Genomic DNA, 23,050 nt, shown 5'->3' on the forward strand with positions numbered 1-23,050 from the left:
TCTGCACAGTTCCAAAATATAAATTCATATTCCATGCTCGGTTCAACAACAGCAGGGTTCAAATTGAAGTAGCCACAGCTGACTGAACATAAGCAATCACAGGAAGTCCAACGTGCTACTAGCTCGTCAGACCACAAATCACACCATCAATAGACGAGCTCCTGACCCGGGACCTGATCACACCACCTTTTCACTGCGCGTTTTTCAGTTCACACATACAGTGAAGTGTGTGGCTTTGTTGTCTCACTGTGTCTCGGGGATAAATAAATGCCCAAGGCATTTGAAAAAGAAAAAAAAAAAAACAAGAGAGGGTTGGTCAACAGAAAAAAAATAAAAGGGCAGTAAAGAAATGAAAAGCAACAAGACCGGAAGTGAAACTGAGATGAAACTGAGACTGAAGAGTTACAGAAGAAATCACTGACCATGAGGATACCAACAGCAGAATTTGTAATAAAAGGGATGAAGAAGAGGAGGCCCAGGTGCAGAGGCTAGCCTTAGAGCTGCAGCACACACATTTTGCATACCGGAGTCCTAGGGATTAACACGGCAAGTACTAAGCACACATTCCACTGGTGTGGCAATGAGGAAGCTAGCACCCTAGTCACTGGTGAGAAAATAAGGTGGTAAGGTGGCCCTTCCTCCTGGAGAGAAAATGGGTACTACTAATAAAATGACATTCATTCACTTCTTACTGAGAGAGAAAGAGTGTGTGTGTGTGTGTGTGTGTGTGAGAGAGAGAGAGAGAGAGAGAGAGGACAGGAGGTTAAGAGCACAGAGCTAGAAGTAAGCCCTGCCTCGAGCACCATGTGGTTGGGCCCCAAACTCTAAAAATTCAAAGTAAAAGCAGAGCGTGACATCATGTATCTCTCTCATATGCGCTTTCACCGCCCATAGAAGTCTTTCCTTTCTAGAGATTAAACAAAGGTGTGTGCATGCCTCACACTCACACACAATATTTGCATATATGTGTGCACATGTTATAACACACGTGCAATTAAGAGGACAGAGTGCGCTGGGTGGTAGCTGGTAATCCAAGCACTGTGAGTCTTACATCAGCACCATCATTTGAACAAACTATACCGTCACAAAACCCTAAACCCTGTTTTAGAAAGGGGCTTCAAAAAACTTTTTTTTTTTTGCTTTTTGGGTCATACCCAGCAATACTCAAGGGTCACTCCTGGCTCTGCACTCAGGAATTACCCCTGGCGGTGCTCGGGGGACCATATGGGATGCTGGGAATCGAACCCGGGTCGGCCGCGTGCAAGGCAAACGCCCTACCCGCTGTGCTATCACTCCAGCCCCCCAAAAAACTTTCTTAAATCTCAAAATTTTACATCTCACTATACACTGAGCAGTCTGGGATTACTCAGAGAGCCAAGACACCTGACTGTAAACAGAAACTCGAAGCGTCTCATTCCTGTGCATCTGTCAATCTGTGCGCAATAACTTTCTGGCACTCTAGTACTTCGCTCTTCCCCAATCACAAGAAACAATAACTGACTAGTCACAATGAGCAGGAGAAACAAAATTATGGAGATTTTCTGGGAAAATTTTATTTGTGAGCGTGAATACTGAGACCGTTACTCAGGAGTCAGGGAGACGCCGACGGGGCGAGGCACAGGCACGTGCAACCACCTGCACTGCCGAGCTCTGGCTTAGCATGAAACCAAAAGAAATAAAAAGAGACGGAGTGGGGCTGGAGAGACAATACAGTGCAGAAGGAACCTGCCTTGCAAGCAGCTCACCCAGGTTCGATCCCTGGCACTGCACTTGGTCCCCCCCCCCAAGCCTGCCAAGATTGGTCCCTGAGGCTGGAAGATGCGAGCTGAAAGTAGACTATAGACCGGACATCAAGGCCACTCAATACCTCTATTGCAAACTACGACACCCAAAAGGAGAGAGAACAAAGGGGAATGCTCTGCCGCAGAGGCAGGGTGGGTGGTGATCTGGGGATGGGCTGGAGGTGGTGACTGGGATCATTGGTGGAGGTGAATGGGCACTGGTGGAGGGATGGGTAAACGATCACTGTAGGACTGAAATGCAAACACAGAAGTTCATAAGTTTGTAACTGTACATCACAGTGATTCTCTAATAAAAAAAAAAAAAAGAGTGGTCCCTGAGCACAGAGCCAGGAGTAAGCACTGAGCACCACCAGGTGTGGCCCCAAAACAAAAACAAACAAAAAATAATGAGAAAAATCTCTGTAACCTGACATGGAATGCTTCTCAAACTACATTGTCACTGTCACTGTCATCCCGTTGCTCATCAATTTGTTCAAGCGGGCACCAGTAACGTTTCTCATTATGAGACTTATTGTTACTATTTTTGGCATACCCAATACACACGGGTAGCTTGCCAGGCTCTGCCTCGCAGGCTCAATACTCTCGGTAGCTTGCCAGGCTCTCCGAGAGGGGCGGAGGAATCGAACACGGGTCAGCCGCATGAAAGGCAAAGGCCCTACTACTGTGCTAAGTATAAAAGCAAACTGTGCCCAAAAAACCTATCTCTGGCTTGCTGCTTTTGGAGTAAGAAGGGAATAATAAAAATATACACATCTGGGCTGGAGGACAGTGTGGGTAAGGCATCTGCCTTGTACGCGGCTGACCTGGATTTGATCCTCAGCATCCCATATGGCTCCCTGAGCACTGCCAGGAGTAATTCCTTAGCACGCAGCCAAAAGTAACCCCTGAGCATTGCTGGGGGTAGCTCCCAAACAACCAAAAAATATACACACCTATCTGCCTTGTATGTGTGAGGCCCTGGGCACGATTCCCACCCAAAATAAAAGTACGTCTGTGGATCTGTTCATAAAAATGTAATAAAGGGGAACGACAGGCCAGAGATGCCTCCAGACCCCGTACCCGGCTGTCTCATAGGGGCAACCCGGAGCACAGGTAAGTTCCCCTCCCCGCCCCGACAGAGTCCCAGAGGCTGAAATCCTCCAGGACTTAATCACTGCCATGCTCACGGCCGCGCTCCACACCCTCAACCATGAGTGAATCTGCTGTAGCTTCAACTTTAGAATTCCTGGAACATTTCATACTCTACACCACTGATGTGCCAAGAGCAGCACACCGCATTTGATGGGTTCAAAGTAGGAGGCAACCAATCTCATGGGCGAAACACACACACACACACACACAAGCACATATACATATATACATGTATATACATATACACATATACATGTATATACATATACACATACATACATAAATATAAAAGCACACAAGGCTCAACTTTTTCTTCTTTTTTTGTTTTTGGGTCACACCCGGCGATGCACAGGGGTCACTCCTGGCTCATGCACTCAGGAATTACTCCTGGAGGTGCTCGGGGGACCATATGGGATGCTGGGAATTGAACCCGGGTCAGCTGCGTGCAAGGCAAATGCCCTCCCCGCTGTGCTATCACTCCAGCGCCACAAGGCTCAACTTTTAACAAACATGTTAGTAATCTCTCATACAAGGGCGTAAATGGCTCCAGGCTGAAATACAACAATCTTCACCCACTTTCCTTAGGGAAACGTTGGGCCATTTTTAGCGGATTATTCACAACAAGCAATACAAAATTAATTGTTTTGGTTCTGCTTTAGACTGGAGCGACAGCATAGTGGTTAGGGTGTTTGCCTTGCACGCGGTCGACCCAGGTTTGATTCCTCCGTCCCTCTCAAACAGCCCGGCAAGCTACCCAGAGTATCCCGCCTGCACGGCAGAGCCTGGCAAGCTACCCGTGGCGTATTCGATATGCCAAAAACAGTAACGATAAGTCTCATTCCCCTGACCCTGAAAGAGCCTCCATCATTGGGAAAGACGAGTAAGGAGAGGCTGCTAAAATCTCAGGGCTGAGTGTAATAGAGACGTTACTGGTGCCCGCTCGAGTAAATCGATAAACAACGGGATGGGATGACAGTGAGAGTGAATTATTGTGAAGTTAATAAAAATAAAATAAAATTTAAAAAAATGTAATAAAGGAAAGACAAACCCCAGCCCCCACCCCCACCCCCACCCCCACCCTCACGGAGACAGGTTCCTACAGAGAGGATGGGAAGCTGGTAAACATGAGCATCAGAAAAGGTGAGGTAGGGAACCACAACTCTCTTTATACAATTGGTAGTTTTGACTACAGAACCTAGTCAGTATCTTACATATTAATAAATAAAGTTGGGGAAAAAATGAAATCCAAACAGAAACAAACAATTGTATTTCAAATAAATAACACAATCATACTAAGGGGAGGAATCACTGTACCACTGTATCTCTATCATCCCATTGTTCATCGATACACTCAAGCGGATGCCAGTAACGTCTCCGTCCGTCCCTGTCGCATGCTAGTGTAGCCCATGGCGTACTGGGGGCTCTTTCTGGATCGGGGAATGAGGACCATCGTTGTTACTGTTTGTGGCATACTGAGTACGCCACGGGTAGCTTGCCAGGCTCTGCCATGCAGGTGGAACATTCTTGGTAGCTTGTTGGGCTCTCCGAGAGGGACAGGGGCTTTTGGGGCGGCCTCTAGTCGCCTTTATAGGTGTTCCCAGTCTACCGAATGTAAGGAGGAGGAATAATAGAAATAACCTACAGATTGCTGGAATATATATTTTGAGTACTCCCAGAGTGTTCTGTGGATAATGGGAATCTATCTGTCCCGCGAGAGAAAGGTCACAGGGGCCAGGGCGACAGCACAGAGGGCAGGGCTTCTGCCTTGCCTGAGGCCGACCCAGGCTTGATCCCCCGCATCCCATATAGTCCCCTGAGCACCGCCAGGAGTAATTCCTGGGTGCAGAGCCAGGAGAGGGAGAGAAGGAGTGAGAGGGAGGGGGAGGGAAGGAGAAAACTAGACTGTGGGCTGGAAGTGAGCCAAGCAGAAGGTAACAGAGGATCCGGTGTCACAGAGCAAGGAGGTGCCCAGAGAATGAAGGCTCGGGCAGTGGGTGAGGCGCTTGTCTTCCCCGCAGCCTACCCACGTCTCTCCTCTGGTCCCGGCAGCTTAGACGGCCCCCCCAAGCCCTGCCAGGGGTGATCATGGCCAGGAGTAAGCCCTGAGCACCGCCAGGTGCAGCCCAAGGGCCAAAACGGGGAGCAAGTCCAAAGGGCACCAGAGCCTGCCCGAACTGCTGTCACCAGTGACCACGGGGCAGTCTCAGCGTCAGCATAAAGGACAGGAACAGCAGACCGCAGAGTAGTAACTAGAGCCCACGTGAGACCCACGAAGGCAGGCAAAAGGAGAGCTGTGTCTAACAAGAGAATTTTAACTCATAATGATAGAGTAATGATCGAACTGGAAAATCATCAAGTGCATTTTAACATTAATGGATCAAATTGCTGAGGGACAGTATATTTAACAATCTCGTCGGAGTTGCTGAAGGAAAAACTGCTTATGTAGGAAAATCTGGCAAATGCCACCAGAGACAGGTGACAAGTTCACTCTCACCAGGAAAACTGGACTCTCACTGGGGACAGGACACTGGGAAGAGTCTCGTGTCTGTGGCGCTCTGTGCCCCAGAGGCCTCTCCCCCACTGTCCTCACTTCGCAAATCGCCTCTGCACAGAAAATGCAAGAAAATGTCTGCTCTTCGGCTCCAGTTTGTAGCATTAAAATCTGAATCACATTCACACTTTCATTCAGGTAAAACAATTCCACTCCTCTAAGAAAATGCTTTCATTAAAACCATCTGAAACACTCAATTACCCTAAAGTATCCCTAATCTTTTTATCTGGGAAATAATCAAGCTCAACCAAAAAGCACTATTTCTATCTCTTCAGTTTACCTAATGCCTGAAAAGTATAGCAAAAAGGAATTCTTGCTGAGACTAAGATTTCCTTGCCCTTACTATTGCTGATAAAAAGATTAAATCATATCGTGTGAAAGAGTGAACACTTCACATTTTCCTCAAAATCAGACTTAGTTTTAAAAAAATACAGTGCTGGTGTGCGGATGTGGAAAGGGATTCTCATTCACTGCTGGTGGGAACGCCGGCTGGTCCAGCCATTTTGGAAAACAACATGGACATTCCTCAGAAAACTAGAAACTGAACTCCTGTTCGACCCAGCAATACCACTCCTGAGACTAAACCCTGGGGGCCCAGAAACAAAGCAGAAACCCCCCCTGCGCGTCTCTGTTCAACCACGGCCAGAATCTGGAAACAACCTGAGTGCCCAGGGACAGACGAAAGAAACAACGCTACACCTACACAGCTGAGCACTCTGCACTGTAGGAAAACTGAAGTCATGGAATTTGCTTATAAATGGACGGACATGGGGAGTATCATGCAGAATGACATGAGTCAGAAGGAGAGGGACAGATATAGAAGGACTGCACTCATTTGTGGGATGTTAAAAAAAAAGTCTGAGACTCACATCCAAGGGCAGGAAAAACAGGGCCCCCAGAAGGACTGGTCAATGGCTGGAAGCTTGCTATACGTGTGTGTGGGGGGAAGGCAGTTAGGATAGAGAAGGGGCCAGTAGGAGAATAATAGTTGGAAATGATCACTCTGGATAAGAACTGAGTGTTGAAAGTAGGTAAAGGGATATACATGATAACCTTTCAGTATCTGTATCACAAACCACAATGCCCAATGTGGGAGAGAGGAAAGGAGAGGGAGGGAGGGAGAGAGGGAGGGAGAGAAGGAGGGAGGGAGAGAGGGGAGGGAGAGGTGGAGAGAGAGAGAGAGAGAGAGAGGGAGAGGGAGTGAAAAGAGGGAAAGAGAAGGATAGAGGAGAGAGAGGTGGAGAGAGAGGGAGAGAAAGGGAGAGAGAGGGAGAGGGAGAGGGAGGGAGGGAGGGAGAGGGAAGGAGAGAGACGGGGAGAGAAAGAGAGAAGGAGGGAGAAGGAAGGAGGGAGGGGGACAGAGAGAGAGAGGGAGAGGGAAGGAGGGAGAGGGGGAGGGAGAGGGAAGGAGAGGGGGAGGAAGGGAGAGAGAAGGAGAGGGAGAGGGAAGGAGGGAGAGGGAGAGAGAGAGAGGGAGGGAGGAAGGGAGAGAGAGAGAGAGGGAAGAGAGAGAGAGAGAGAAGTGCCTGCTCCAGAGGCAGGCAGGGGGCAGGGGGGTGGGAGGAACCTGGGGACACTGTCGGTGGGAAGTGGACACTGGTGAAGGGATGGGTGTTGGAACATCGAATGACTGAAACCCAACCATGAATAACTTTGTAACTGTGTATCTTACTGTGATTCGATTAAAAATTTAATTAAAAAAAGCATGATATTGAAAACATAAAATAAATTTTAAAAACACACAAAAATATTGGGGCTGGAGTGATAGCACAGCGGGTAGGGCGTTTGCCTTACACGCAGCCAACCCGGGTTCAAATCCCAGCATACCATATGGTCCCCTGAGCACCGCCAGGGGTGATTCCTGAGTGCAGAGCCAGGAGTGACCCCTGTGCATTGCTGGGTGTGACCCCCCGCAAAAAAAAAACCCACACAAAAAAATATTAAGAAGACAAAGCGACCCGAAATTCTGATCTCCGCTCACTGCACGACACTTAGTCAAGCGGGAAGCCCCCAGACCAACAGTCTCACCGAGGCTGCCATGGAGCCGGCAGCAAAGGCGTCAACACTCGCCTTCCCGACTGTTTCCGGGGGCGCAGGGGCTGGGGCTACCCCTCGCGACGCTCAGGACTTTCTCCTGGCTCTGTGCTCAAGAATCACTCCTGGCGGGACTCCGGGGACCACGCGGGGTGCTGGGATCAAAGCAGGAGGACAGTGTTGCACGGCAAGCGCCCTGCCCACTGCGCTCTCTCTCGGGCCCCTTAGCTTTCAGGTTTTTGCTTCCAGGAAAGACCATTCTCTCTCCCAAAGAGACACGGCTCCTTCGGATACACTCAGATTACGTGTAAAAGTCAATTTCAGCAAACCCACCTGCCCTTTAGCCAGCATTTCCATGTCTGTTCTGACTACATCTTACTGCCCTTTTTTCTGATCCTCAGTGAGGGCAGAGTGATAGCACAGCAGGTAGGGTGCTCGCCTCGCATGCAGCTGACTTGGGTTGGATCCCCCGAGTCTGCTACAAGTGATCCCTTAGTGCAGAGCCAGATGCCCTGAGCACTGCTGGGTGGGCCCAGGAAGCAAACACCAAAAAAGAACAATTAATTCTTGGTGAGAGAAATGAAGGATGCACTACACTGAAAGCTCCGTGTACCGGGAGTACCAACCCTACGACAGTGCCTTTCTCAGTGAACTCACCATACTCCGCCGGATATAGCTGATGGCCTTCTTCATATCCATGCCGGACCAGTTGTTGAGCATGTAGCAGATACAGGAGGCACAGTACACGAACCGCATGTCATTTTCGCTGCCTTCAGGGACGGCACAAAAACTGAGAGCAACAGAAACAAAAGCGGTTAGGAACACAGTACTGTGTATGTGCCCTGCACTAGGGCTTGGCACACGCGCGTCTTTCCTCGGGGGAGGGCGATGGGGTGATGCCCAGAGGGCTTACTCCCGACTCTGCATTCAAGGGCCACTCCTCAGTGCTGGGGAGACCAGATGTGGGGCCAGGGTAGAAGAGGGGGCCGCCACACGCAAGGCAAACGCCTAAACCCTGTCATCGTTCTGCTCCCGGAACACCTACTTCTTATCTTTACCCACACAGGAATCTATGGCTCAACCTGGATCTTTAAAAAAGGGGCTGGAGTGATAGCACAGCGGGGAGGGCGTTCACCTTGCATGCGGCCGACCCGGGTTCTATTCCCAGCATCCCATACGGTTCCCTGAGCACCATCAGGAGTAATTTCTGAGTGCAGAGCCAGGAGTAACCCCTGTGCATCGCCAGATGTGACCCAAAAAGCAAAAAACAAGCAACAAACAAACAAAATACACTGTGTTATTCACTAAAGAGCAGGCCCATGAGCGTGAATAACACAACACTGCCTCTCAACCTCCCTCTCCTCCAGTATGGCCACTGCTTCCCAGGGTCAGTTGTCCTGGCTCCCGGCCAGAGACAGTGACCTGAAGATTACAGGCAGTAAAAAACAGCAGATAAAAGCTGGCTGGGGCCTAGTGAGCAGAAATGCACACGCCCAAGTGTTACTATAAATATACAGATAACCATTGGTCTACATGTGGTTTTAATTCAATGTTTACCTTTGTGACTATCAGCTTTAGAGAGAGTCTCATATCAATTCCTTTGTTTACAAGTAAGGATAATAGAGCAGTAAATCGAGACTACCCCAAAATACTTGTTTTATGTCTAACTAATGTCAATTATTTCCTTTAGACGACATGTTCACCACTTCATAAATTAAAAAAAAAAAATTCCAGGGCCAGGGAGACAGCTGGAAGGGCTGGTGGCCGTGTGGCCGGCACAGAGCCCGAGGCGGAGCCTGGCACCACAAGGGAGGGGGGGAGAGGCCCACCCCAAACAACACTTCTACCTTAAAAATCCACTCTCTTTAGTTCCAGATGGCAGAAACCACCAGGGAGCAATCACAGTTACTCTCCCTATTCTTTACTGTGCCACTGAAGCCTACACTAGATTCCAACCATCAACGTTCGTCCCTTTGTCCCCAAATCGTGATCCTTTCGGGAGTCCAAGTTCAAATGAAATACATTAAAGACCCCCTCCTGCCCTCTTCCCTATCAAATGGTAAGTAAGTGGAGATGAAAAGCCTGAAGTCATCCAACTCTCTCTCTCTCTTTTTCGCTTGTTGGGTCACACCCAGCGATGCTCAGGGGTTGCTCCTGGCTCTGCACTGAGGGATGCCGGGGATTGAACCCGGGTCTGCCGTGTGCAAGGCAAACGCCCTCCCCGCCGTGCTATCACTCCGGCCCCAGTATCCAACTCTCTATCGATGGATCTACTGTCTCTGTAGAACAAACAAACAGAATTCTCGGTTTCCTTCCGTGGGGCCGGGGTGGAGGGGCCGGGGCGGAGGGGCCGGGGCTGCCGCTCACAGGTGAGGCGAGCGCTCAGCCCAGCAGCCCCGACCCGGGGCTCCTCCGCATGTCTCGCGTGTGCAGACGGTGAACTCCGCCTCCCCGAGGTCAGCGCGCTCTCCCCGCAGGGCCGAGCCGTACCTGCCGTCCTCCAGCTGCAGCGCGCGCAGGCCCGTCAGGCAGGCCTCTCTGTTCACGCGGCTCAGGTCGTCTCCAAGGATGACCAGGCACGACAGGCCCGTGTAGGTCATGGCGATGTGGCCGCTGTCATACGGATGCGCCGTCCCGGGATTCTAGATTCAAAATCATTGTATCCGGTCAGGAAATGACACGGGAAGTTGCTCTGCTACGTAAACTGACGCCAGGTTCCAGTCACCAGTCAAGTCCCACGTCTCTGCTGACTTGCAGAGGTGTCGGTGCACAAGAACCCACGTCTTCCGTCTCAGCAGGAGGCCGTTATGTGGTCAGGCTACACAGTTGCAATTTTATTACAAAGACCAAAGACCATAAAGCTTTATGGAAGTTCTAGTATTCCTTTTTTTTTTTTTTTTTTGCTTTTCGGGTCACACCTGGCGATGCACAGGGGTTACTCCTGGCTCTGCACTCAGGAATCACCCCTAGCGGTGCTCAGGGGACCATATGGGATGCTGGGAATCGAACCCGGGTTGGCCACGTGCAAGGCAAACACCCTCCCCGCTGTGCTATCGCTCTAGCCCCCAGAAGTCCCAGTATTCCAATAGGCCAAATTACTTGAACTTTGTGTAACTAACCACATCACTTATACAATTTAAGTCTCAGAAAGTTAGGAAAAGCATGTGGCTTTCAAACAAATGATTTCAAGACAGCAATCATCACTGAAGAATTACAAACTACAATCAAAAAATGGTACGCTGAAAAATCTTACTGTGCTTTTATATAGTTTAATGATTTGAGCTTAATAAATATTAGTGTTGGTTTAGCAAGAAACAAAAATATTAAAAATGCAAAAAAGCAAACACCAGGCGTTTTATGAAGATGACTAGCAATACAAAATTCTACTTCCACATGTGTCAGAAGTTTCATTAATGTGACTGCCTCAAAAGAAGGGAACTACGAAGCATTACAAAAGGCCTCACAAGCTTTATGAAACGCGACTCCTTGTAAGAAACAGCAAAGACTCAAGGAACTGGCAGTGGCACAGATAAACCCGAATTGAAGAACTGATGCGAGGGGGCACAGCTGAGTGGTAGAGCTTGCTCTGCAGGCGTGAGGCTCTCGGTCTGAGCACTGCCCAAAAGTGAAGCAAATAAATAACAGCCAGTTCCTTCAGGAACAGAGAGCAGCGCCTCAAGCGCAGCCAACCCAGGTTTGCTCCTGGCACACGAGCCCGGCAGCCCCGCCAGAGTGATCCCTAAGCGCGGCTGGGAGCAGCAAATCCGTCTCTGCCACCCCCAAGAAAAACACTTAAAAACACTCAAAAGAAGATCCCCCTCCCCCAGACTATTTAGAGGGCCCCCAAACTTAGGGGTCCGACAGGCCTTGCAGCCAGGGGCACCCCCAGAGGGTGCACCACGACCATAGCACCCACTCACCCAACCCGGCTGGAGGAGATTCTTGGGGAGTGCCGCCCCTCCCATCCCCCACCCTGAGCACTGCTTGGGAGTACCCCCAAACAATTATTAATGCAAGCCAGCTACATGCCACAATATACAAAGCTACAGTTCTATAATTACTTTCAAATAACCGATCTTATTGTAAAAAGCTGACTTTCTTGAAAAACGAAACATTTTACATTATACTAATTTTCGGGTTTTTCTTTGTTTCCGTATTTTGTCTTACAGTCTTCTGAACCGGGTCACTGGGTGCCGCTCAAGGGCTTGCTCCTGGCACTACCTGCGGCGGCTTGGGAAGACACGCGATGTGCGGGAACGGACTGGGGCCCCGCATTCAAAGTCTGTGTGCCTGGCCCTCACATACACGTGTAGGGAACTCCCAGTGCTGCTAAGAGACGTGACGCTTGTGAGCTGTGTATTCTTCCAAGTCGGAGGGTGCGGAGTTCCCAGAAGGAGCTGCAGTGCGTGCGACACACCCCCAGAAGACATTTACTGCCCTGAACACGCGTCCCCCGCCCGAGCCTCACTTTCCCACACCCCCTTCCTTTTTCCTCCCGGCCCGAGAACTCACCTTGGATGGATTGAACGGGATGCCCAGGTAGGAAGAACCTCGGAAACCACAGCGATTTAGATTTGATCCTAGGGAAAAGACAGGCGCTTATTCAAAGTGCACCCTTCCCTGGGCACAGACTCTAGACCAGTTCCCTCACACAGACGGTCAGGAAAAGCACATACACTTTGGTATCAAAGCGCTGCCACACTCCCCTTTCCTGCTAATTTGAGTGCTCACTACCTGCCAGAATTGCTAGGTACTTTGTGGGACTGTCCTTATTTAATTCCCACCCAGGGGCCAGAGAGATAGGACAGTGGGTAGCGCTCTTGCCATACATGTGGCCGACCCGGGTTGACTCCCAGGCACCACATATGGTCCCCGAGCCCTGCCAGGAGTGAGCCCTGAGCACCACCAAGTGTTGAAAACAAAAACAAAGAAATTCCAAACCAGAGACAAAAATCATTATTTCCTACCACATAGTAAACTTTATTTCTCAGCCGACCACTTTTCCTATGTGACTATTTTTCATGTCACCAACATATTCAAGGCCCCATTTTATAGAACAGAGAGTTGAGGGTCAGCGGTTATAGTGACATCTTCAATGTAAATCAACAGAAAAGGACCACAACCCTAACTTCCTACTGTCCCTTTACTCCAAATCATGGCTTGTTTAGGTGAGAAGCATGAAATCACACACACTTACCATTCTAGTATTAGACAAAACTTTGTCCTGAGTTCAAGAACTCACATTGCTTTAAAGTACGTAGCAGTTAGACCTTAAAGACTAAAGCATATTTCGTCACAAATACACTTCCTAAAGTTTACTACTTGTCAAGATTCTAACAAACACAGTAAGAACTTAAGAAAACAGTTGCATCTGTGCAAAGGGGGCCTTTGTGTGGAGCTGCTGGGGGTGCAGGCCGCTCCCGCCACGGAGATGGTACCAAGACGCCCCTGCTTTTATCTGCGTACCCAGAGAAGTGGCACCGCTATTTCCAAGGTGTCTAAGCTCCCCTGCTCTCTTGCAACGCACCTCTCCGGGTGCCCGTGCATGTCAGTGCACAACACACCGCATCCTCGCACGGACTCACTCCGGTTTCTGCTGTTTCTCCCTTTTCCCCCTTCTACCCAGTTTCACTTTCTGAGGTGACTGGCTTCTTCTGGTACGCCTCTCTTCCAAAGGAGCATACTCCAACCATCTGAAATATTAATTAGGCAGCCCTGCACGGGGAAGGGGTAGGGGAAAAGAGAGCGAGACAGAGAAAGAGACAGACAGACAGACAGACAGAAAATTCACTAGGAATCTGCAGCAGGATGCTGGATAGGGCTGCTGGTGGTGAACCGTCACTGGAGGTTACTAGATGGCGCCACCTAGTGTCCATTTCGGCAACAGCAAAACAAAGCCAGACGCGGCCGAACAATAGAATCAAAAGTATTGTTGGGGGGAAAAAACTGACATCTCTTGGTCTGGAAAAATAGCAAATAAAAATAATAAGCACTCCGTGACTGCTACTGAGTCACCATTCAGAACCACTGCTTTGGTGACTGTATCCACCAGCACCCTAGTCCCATGAAGTCCAACTACTGTGTTCTGTAACATGTGCAAGGATGTACTACGCGCTGCATGTTGACATGTATGGATGGAGGGGCGTGTTATTAGAGAACATAGTGGGTGTTTGTATCAATGCATTAAATTGTCAACCTCAAAAGGGAAAACCCCTACTAGTATGCCTACACACGGAAGGCAATTAGGAACCCCATATGGTCCCCGGAACCCCGGTAGGAGTGATCCCTGAGCACAGAGACAGGAGTCAGCCTGAGCATGGCAGGGTATGGGCCAAAACAAACCAAACAAAATATTAGTTTTATGCAATCAGCAAAACAGAAGCAAGTCAGTACCGTCGTCTTCGAGAGGTAAAAATGGATATTTCTGGCATCTTTTTTTTTTTTTTTTTTTTTTGCTTTTTGGGTCACACCTGGCAATGCACAGGGGTTACTCCTGGCTCTGCACTCAGTAATTACTCCTGGCGGTGCTCAGAGGACCATATGAGATGCTGGGGATCGAACCCGGGTCGGCCGCGTGCAAGGCAAATGCCCTACCTGCTGTGCTATCCCTCCAGCCCCCGTAAAAATGGGTATTTCTGACTAGAGAAACCCTGAGATTTCCTAGGAAGAGGAGGCAACATCTACAACTAATTGTTTTAGGCTATTAGGACCCAGAAATGATCTACATTTCCCAATTAATCCTGGAACCATACCTGGCGCAATTCAAGAAAAGGCAGGTGGGAGACTTTCACAGACACAGATGCTGCAAAAGTGTGTTCCCTCCCCACCCCCAAAAATTCTCTATCTTATAGAAAAACATACATGACAAACCTATCATTGCAATAAATCAGCCCTTGCTCTGTGCGAGACGCAGGAATTCGGGTTGTGTCCCTGGTCAGAAAGGAGCGCGCACAGTCCCGGGCCCAAAGCCCGCGTTCCCGAAACACTCCCTCGGGGGAGGATGAGGGGCTCCGGCGCCAAAGGCCGCCCACACACTGGGCAGGGGGCTTCCAGCCAGAAGCTAGAGGGGCCGGCCTTCATCTTGACCACAGATTCACACAGTGCCCTTGGGACGGGACCGTCACTCTGGCAGTCGGGCAGCCCTGGGGCTGGGAGTCAGAGGCCGGCACCCTGGCGTCCCCCACAGCTCCTCCTCACTCTGCCTCTAGTGCCCCTCTTTTGGGAAGGCGCATTGGGGTTATCAGAATAACCTGATGTGTCTGACAGTGCTCTGAAAATCCTGAGTTGGTAAACCATGGACTCTATTGTCTCTGCCACTAGCAACGAGCAATGTGCATGTGTGGCCTCATGACTTTTTGGGTTTTAATCGTTTACTGAAAAATGCTGTTTTCTGTTTTGCGCCTCCTTCGGCAGGGCTAGGGACCGTCATGCAGCGGGTGCCAGCCCTTTGGGACATCTCCGTGAACCTGGTATCTTAAGGAGAGGTTAAATCTTAAGTTTTTTTCCCTCCCTTCGTCTGCATTCCTAAATACACAAACATATTGAGTACATTCAAACAATGCAGAAATGGAACAAAAGTATCTGCCCCTGCGATCCCTCTGTTCCTATTTGCTTGTCCTTTTGCAGAGTTTCCGTGTATTCTCTCCACAATTTCCTTCCCAATGCTCAGTAACATTCGGATTATTCGCACACTTAAATGCGAATAATGGGCTTCCTTTGTTTTGGGGCCCACCCGATGGTGCTCCAAGGGTACTCTCAGCTTGTTGCTCAGGGACGGTACAAAGCGTGGGGGGGCTCACTGCCCTCTCGGCGAGACCCCCGTAGTCTTGACTCTTTACCTGTGTACCGTGAACAGCTTCATATTCATACCTACAGGAAACCACCGCAACCTCTCTGACTGCAGAGTATTCTGTATCAGCCTCGGTCTAACTGTCTGCCTTTCCTTCCTACCTTATTTCCTTTTGTAACAAAGCTTTAATTGACTTTCCCCCCAGAGTTCCTCTGGAATGGCAGTCTAAGCCGAGCCGTGGGCCACAGCGTCAGTCTATAAATGCTGACTCGTAAGAGAGCTCAGTGGTGATCACTGACAAAAACCATGTGACTTCAGGCCAGAGAGCCAGATGGGCAGAGCGCAGACCCTGCACGCAGGAGGTCGGGTTCAATTCCTGGCAGGTCACCGTGGTCCCCTAAGCCCAGGTGTGAGCGCCAAGCCCTAAACTCTGAGCTGGCAACAGCACCACTGGGTACAGCTCCAAAATGAAACAAGATTGAGTGATTTTTCTCAGGAGTTTATTTGATTGATTTTTCTCAGGTTAAAATTCCTAACATTTAAATGCTAAACGGATACTAGGCAAGTTACACTTATTAGCGTGAAGAGCAGTTTATAAAATGTGTGCATACTGAGTTCAGGAAGTTAATTCAGGAATTTGGAAATGGGTTTAATTGGTTCAAATTTATAGCTTCAAGAACTGAAATGTAATTTAAGAGCTTTAAAAAAAAAAAAAACATGAAAGAAATGCTAATGAGGAGCTGAACCGGAGCTCTGAGGCAAGGTCCTGAGTTTTCTTTCAGGCACAGGGGAAATTGCTAAAAAAGAGAAAAAGGAAGGCTCAAGAGCAGACCAGGGACTTCGCCCAGAGGCAGAGCACTTGCCGGGGAGGCCCTAGGTGACATCTAAGCTTGCCAAGGAAGGCAATGCAGAAGGAACAGAGGAAATGAAGAGCACTCTGAAAGGAAGCTTCCTGACGGCAGGGTTTCTCGCTGGAAACGCGAGATGAATGATGAGGAATGAAAGGTACAAAACGAAGCTAACGTGACCACCAAACGTGATTTCCAACAAACAACCAGCAAGGACGGGCACAGCACAGCGTGATGCCACCACCGAGTCTCCAGGTAATGCCAGATGATGCGCAACTTCTCTCAAGAGAGGAAAGACTACACGTGCTCAATGAAAGGAGCAGGAGGAACGCGTTACAAAGGGAAACACAGAAAAATAAAACACGTGAACAGTTTGTGAGTAAACAAGATTTGCTAATGGAGCACATGCCATGCCAGGTACATCGAGTCACACAAAAAATAAAATGCGAAAAACTCACTCACTGTCTTCTGTGGGAAGGACCTGGAGGGAGTAAATCCACTCGATTATGTCATCCTTGTTCACCACCTCTAAGGAATCCAGCATGTCCAGCCCGGAGAGAGCGAAAAAGGCAATTGTCAGCCTGAAAGAAAAAAATGTCAGATCCCATCTTAACCACTGGAATCTTTTTTTGGTCAATAAAATAATAAATAATAAACCCTTTCTGACTTAAAACTAACTCAATACTCCCACCTTGCAGGAATCACTAAAATCGATTTTTTAAATGTAGTCCTATCAAAGCCTTGCTTCAATTTTAAAATGAGCGACATGTAGGGGTAAGAAATCAATCCTACTCATCTGAACCACACATAGATTTATAGAGCTCCGTATATCAGAAATCTGTTTTTTTTTTTTCTTGCTTTTTGGGTCACACCCGGCAATGCACAGGGGTTATTCTTGGCTCTCAGGAATCACTCCTGGCGGTGTTCAGGGGACCATATGGGATGCTGGGAATCGAACCTGGGTCAGCTGCGTGCAAGGCAAACGCCCTACCTGCTATGCTACGCTCCAGCCCCTCAGCACTCGGTTTAATTCAAAAACAGAACTAGGAATACCTAATAAGCATAGATAAAGCTGAATGTCAGAAGATACCAAAAAATCACAACCTTCATTAATTTTGTATCCGGTGTTTAGCTCTTAATAAATGTCAAAATAAATCAGTCTTTAATTAAGCTCCTACACGGCCATGATCCAGACACACACATGAATCTCGGAACTGAGCAGCTTGCTGCACAGATCTCGCCAGACCCTAATTATTAAAATTTTAGAATTCCTAGGGTGCGAGGCCACAAGAGCTATCTACAACAATTATCCATAACATTATATGCTATCCATAATAAGCAATACAACACAAATTGTCTAGCATTGCCTTTTCCGTAGGTTTGAGTGGTGGTGGGACTGGTGTTGAAATATTGAATGTAATCATAGTAGAGAGTATTGTGGAAATTGTCTGCCACACAGGCAGGGGAAGGGTTGGGATGGGGATACTGCGGATTTTGGTGGTGGAAAATGTGCACTGGTGAAGGGATGGGTGATTGATCGCTGTATGACCAAAACTCAAACATGAAAGCTCTGTAACTGTATCTCACGGTGAATCATTAAAAAAGAAAAAAATATGTATCTATATTGTTTACTAAGTCACCATGTAGAAAAGACTATGTTTCTCATATTATTTCAATTTAGTTCTAACTACTCACTGAGGTCCACTTAAACATGGAGGTGATTTATCTGGATAAAAAGCAATTTAAATTATGGGTAGTGGAGCCTTTTTTTGGTACGAATCTTAGCTCAGTTCTGAAGGTTGGCTGGCCAATTTTAGCTGCTACATCACTTAGGCAGGTAACCCAGCTTCTCGAAGACTTTCTCCAAGTATTTGACTGCAAATCATTATAACCCCAGTCACTGTGCTCCCCAAATAGAAGCCACTGCTACTGTTTTTTCCCCACACTGGAAGAGGCAGGAGGAAGACCCATGTTACAACTCAAGGACAGAGACATTACAGCCCTGTTCTTAGGTCACTGATTGGCCAGCTTTTATACATTAGGAAACCACCTTTATGCAAAACAAAATATTTCAGAATGGGGAAACTACGTAACAGCAGCCAAGTCTGAAAAACACCGCTCTTGTTTGGAAACATGATTCAGATGCCAGCGCATGCATCAGTTACCCGAGTTAGCAAACGAGGTTGAAACCGAGTCAACTAATGGCTGACGGTACTGTATCCAACCTTCCTGGGGAGTTACACGGTTTTCATTTTAGCTGCAGTCTAAAATGTGAAGGCTCGTGGTCAGATAAACCAAGCACCCCATCACTCCGTAAGGCCCTCGAGTCGGGGAAGCCACAGGAAGGCAGAGCTACGTGGGGAACATGGAGGCTTGAGCTGGAAAAGTCAGACTGTCCTGCTACTAAGAGAAGCTGAAGGACGGTGTTCCACGTGAAAAGAGCTTATGGTAACACCCTCAGCTGGGGAGGCCTCCCCCACAAAACACAGAGAGATTTTGTCCTGCAAGCCTTTGAGAGAAATCACAGAGATTTTGACTGCTGCGCAAGCTGCCTCCCTGGAGAGGTAACTGCAAAGCAATCTTGCTATCCACGCTCCAAAAGCAGACTCCTTACTCTTTCTCCCAAAAGAGTAAAGAAAAAGGGATTTTTCACTTCAGCTGTTCTTCTCCCTAGAGTTGGGAGTCTGTAGCCTGGAAAAAATAAATAAACAAATAAAAAGTACTTAAGCGGAGTCTCCCGTGCCTCCTGGCCCTCCGAGTAACAAACCGGGCCAGCACGACAGTACAGTGGGCAGGCGCGGGCCTTGGGTGCGGTGAATCTGGGTTAGATCCCCCACACCACGCGATGTCCCCCCCAGTCCAGCCAGGAGTGACCCCTGAGCGTGGAGTCAGGTGGGAGCCCTGAGCACCACCTGCCCAAACCAAAACGGAACACCGTCTTGAATGTTCTGACCAGGGCGACTTCTTCCAGGCAGTCTCCTTTGAGCCCCGACTGAGTCAGGGGAACCGCAGTCATTGTACAAAACCAACTCAAAGGTGGTCTAGAGAAGAGCTGCATCTGCATCCCGGGGGACGCAGCACCTGGCACCCCACGGTGGTCAAAACCCTGCGCTAGAGTCTGCAGCTGAACCCCCAGGGGGCCTGGGGTGCGCCCCGGTGCTTGGGAGACACTGTTGTAACCATCTGCTTCCATTTTTGCTTCTCCCAGCCAGCAACCCGAGACCTGGCAAACTCACAGCCCCGCGGGGACTGAAGCAGGAGGCCTGGGGAGCACCCCAGGGGTGTGTGTGTTTTCCTGAGCACCTCAATGTCACTGAGCATTGGGGTACCCGCAACATCACACTTGGAGGAAGACACTGTTAAGACTAATATCCTGGTCAAGGGAAGAGTAACACGGGGGAAAGGAAGGTACACGAAGACAGAATGTTTTGTGAAACACAAACTAGTTATCGAACCCTTCTAGAACTCTTCTATAAACACAGCAACAAAAAAGTCAGTACTTGTTGCTCAATAAAAATATCTATCCCAATTTTCATTACTCAAATACAAATGGCAACAGAATCTCATAACCAAAATAAAAAACCCCAAACCATCCATTAAAATGACTATTAACTAAGAAAACAACAAAAAGTTGGTGACTGGGGTTTGTTTTTTGTTCGGGGGGGCTGCACCTGGCGGTGCTGGGGTGCAAGGGACAGAACTTGGGTCTGCTTTGCGCAATCTCAGTCCCATCAACCCAAACTTTCATGCTCCTGAATAACTCCTCACTGTCATTTTGCAGAAGTCAACATGAAATAAAAATGACATGAGGCACACTTAAAATTTCAAAGTCAGTATTAGCAGAAGAAAAAACCAAAAAACACAAAAAACAAAAAACAAACCCAGGTGGAACTAAGTATGGGGAGAAGGTGGAAAAATAAAGGGGGTGGTGGTGGTGTGTGTGTAAGCGCAAACCCAGAGAACTGCCACTCTGTTAGCTCTCATTTTATTTTATTTTATTTTATTTTATTTTATTTTTTTGCTTTTTGGGTCACACCTGGCGATGCACAGGGGTTACTCCTGGCTCTGCACTCAGGAATTACCCCTGGCCGTGCTCAGGGGACCATATGGGATGCTGGGATTTGAACCCGGGTCGGCCGCGTGCAAGGCAAACGCCTTACCCACTGTGCTATCTCTCCAGCCCCTGTTAGCTCTCATTTTAATTCATTCTCATTTAAAAGCTGCCGCCACACAGCCCTCCTGCTACCCAGTAGACACCTTTTTACAATGTTTGGGGGAGAATCGAACAGAGCCGAGACAGATTCACTGTTGGGTGGGGGGATGGGGAAGAGTTTTCTCCAGACTTTGGGGTGGAGATTTTTCTCTAGACTTTGAGGTTAAGCGTCAGGGCAGGAGTGACTGGGAAAGGGTTTTCTCCAGACTTTGGGGTTAAGCATCCGGGCAGGGGTGACTGGGGAAGGGTTTTCTCCAGACTTTGGGGTGAAGCGTCGGGGCAGGGGTGACTGGGGAAGGGTTTCCTCCAGACTCTGGGGGTAAGCGTCAGGGCAGGGGTGACTGGGGAAGGGTTTACTCCAGACTTTGGGGTTAAGTGTCAGGGCAGGGGTTTCTCCAGACTCTGGGGTTAAGCATCGGGGCAGGGGTGACTGGGGAAGGGTTTTCTCCAGACTTTGGGGTTAAGCATCGGGGCAGGGGTGACTGGGGAAGGGTTTTCTCCAGACTCTGGGGGTAAGCGTCAGGGCAGGGGTGACTGGGGGTTTTCTCCAGACTCTGGGGTGAAGCGTCGGGGCAGGGGTGACTGGGGAAGGGTTTTCTCCAGACTCTGGGGTGAAGCGTCGGGGCAGGGGTGACTGGGGAAGGGTTTCCTCCAGACTTTGGGGTGAAGCGTCGGGGCAGGGGTGACTGGGGAAGGGTTTTCTCCAGACTCTGGGGGTAAGCGTCGGGGCGGGGGTGACTGGGGAAGGGTTTTCTCCAGACTCTGGGGGTAAGCGTCGGGGCGGGGGTGACTGGGGAAGGGTTTTCTCCAGACTCTGGGGTGAAGCGTCGGGGCGGGGGTGACTGGGGAAGGGTTTTCTCCAGACTTTGGGGTGAAGCGTCGGGGCGGGGGTGACTGGGGAAGGGTTTTCTCCAGACTCTGGGGTGAAGCGTCAGGGCAGGGGTGACTGGGGAAGGGTTTTCTCTACTTTGGGGTTTAAGCGTCAGGGCAGGGGTGACTGGGGAAGGGTTTTCTCCAGACTCTGGGGTGAAGCGTCGGGGCAGGGGTGACTGGGGAAGGGTTTTCTCCAGACTCTGGGGTGAAGCGTCGGGGCAGGGGTGACTGGGGAAGGGTTTTCTCTACTTTGGGGTGAAGCGTCAGGGCAGGGGTGACTGGGGAAGGGTTTCCTCCTGACTTTGGGGTGAAGCGTCAGGGCAGGGGTGACTGGGGAAGGGTTTTCTCCAGACTCTGGGGTGAAGCGTCGGGGCAGGGGTGACTGGGGAAGGGTTTCCTCCAGACTCTGGGGTGAAGCGTCGGGCAGGGGTGACTGGGGAAGGGTTTCCTCCAGACTCTGGGGTGAAGCGTCAGGGCAGGGGTGACTGGGGAAGGGTTTTCTCCAGACTTTAGGGTGAAGCGTCGGGGCAGGGGTGACTGGGGAAGGGTTTCCTCCAGACTCTGGGGTGAAGCGTCGGGCAGGGGTGACTGGGGAAGGGTTTCCTCCAGACTCTGGGGTGAAGCGTCAGGGCTCCCGAAGCGCCCCCGACACGGGAGCAAGCCCAGGGCGGGAAACTCCCCCCGGAACTCTCGGCCCGCGGTCCGCCCCCCGACCCCCGCCCCGGGCCCCGGGTCCCCCCTCGCGCCGACTCGCCCCTTCGCCCCGCGGCGCTTCCTGCCAAGTCGGTCCGGCCGCGGGTGGGTGCCCGGTCGGTCGGCGGGGCAGGGTCACCCCCGCTCGGAGGGGGAGGGGAGGGCAGGGCAGCTCGGGCCGGCCGCGAGGCGCGGCGGGGGGTCCCCAGCGCCCCCCGGACCCCAGCGCGCCCGCCGCGCCTCCGCCGCGGGCCTGGCCCGGACCCCCGCCGCCCACCCGCTTACCTGCTGGTCTCGAGCGACGAGTAGCGCTCGGGCAGCACCTGCAGGCAGCGCTGGAAGAAGCGCACGTGCCGGTCCCGCAGGAAATCCAGCCGCTCCCCGTCGCCGCTCCCCGCCGGCTGCTCGTCCTCGGCCGCCGCCATGATGCTGCGGAAGCGACGGCGGCCGCGACCCGGAAGCAGTTGGCGCGCGGCGGGGCGGGGCGGGGCCGTGGGCAGGGGCGGGGCCCGCGGGGCAGGCTCCTCCCCGAAGGTTTGCAGACACCTGCGGAGCCACCCGGCGCTGCGACGCCCCCCAGCCGCCCGCTCCCGCGTGGACTCTGCAGGGGAGGGTCCGCGGCGCCCAGTGCGCCTGCAGAATGTCGCTCTCCGAAGGCCACGGGCACCGGCTGGTGTGGGGGCATCGCTCAGTCGGCCAGCAGACCCCGAGTTTGCACGGACGCCCTTTTACAGTGCCTGGGTGGGAAGACCGGTTTACTACGGAGTTTAGCGAATTGTAATTTATTTTGTGGCTCCCGGCCCCTGCCACGCCCTCGGGCTACTCCGGCCTCTGCCAGCGCTCAGGGATCAGGTGCTCTGGGGACCTTATGCGGTGCCAGTGCCAGAGGTCGAAGGCTTATTAAATAGCCATATGAGGAAAGTGCAAACATTCCTTATCCTCTCTGGAATACCAGGAGTCCCTTTAAGAAATTTACATATATATTTATATTATATGTGTATATGTGTGTATATATACTTATAGTCAGCATGCGCTGACCCGGGTTCAATTCCTCCACCCTCTCGGAGAGCCCGGCAAGCTACCGAGAGTATCCCGCCCGCACAGCAGAGCCTGGCA

General features: G+C 50.4%; 1 protein-coding gene across 1 annotated transcript in view; it reads right to left on the reverse strand.

Moving 5' to 3' along the window:
- The window catches only part of PGGT1B (protein geranylgeranyltransferase type I subunit beta), a 32,396-nt gene extending 10,021 nt beyond the window's left edge, over positions 1-22,375 (reverse strand). The window contains exons 1-5 of the mRNA XM_055143177.1: positions 22,220-22,375; positions 16,618-16,736; positions 12,031-12,098; positions 10,009-10,160; positions 8,176-8,308 (exon numbers count right to left, since the gene is read on the reverse strand). Coding sequence (XP_054999152.1) covers positions 8,176-8,308; positions 10,009-10,160; positions 12,031-12,098; positions 16,618-16,736; positions 22,220-22,359 — 612 coding nt within the window. The 5' untranslated portion in view covers positions 22,360-22,375. The remainder of the gene's footprint in view (positions 1-8,175; positions 8,309-10,008; positions 10,161-12,030; positions 12,099-16,617; positions 16,737-22,219) is intronic.
- Between the last annotated feature and the right edge of the window lie 675 nt (positions 22,376-23,050).

This window comes from Sorex araneus, chromosome 6 (genome assembly GCF_027595985.1).
Source record: "Sorex araneus isolate mSorAra2 chromosome 6, mSorAra2.pri, whole genome shotgun sequence".
Lineage (NCBI taxonomy): Eukaryota > Metazoa > Chordata > Mammalia > Eulipotyphla > Soricidae > Sorex > Sorex araneus.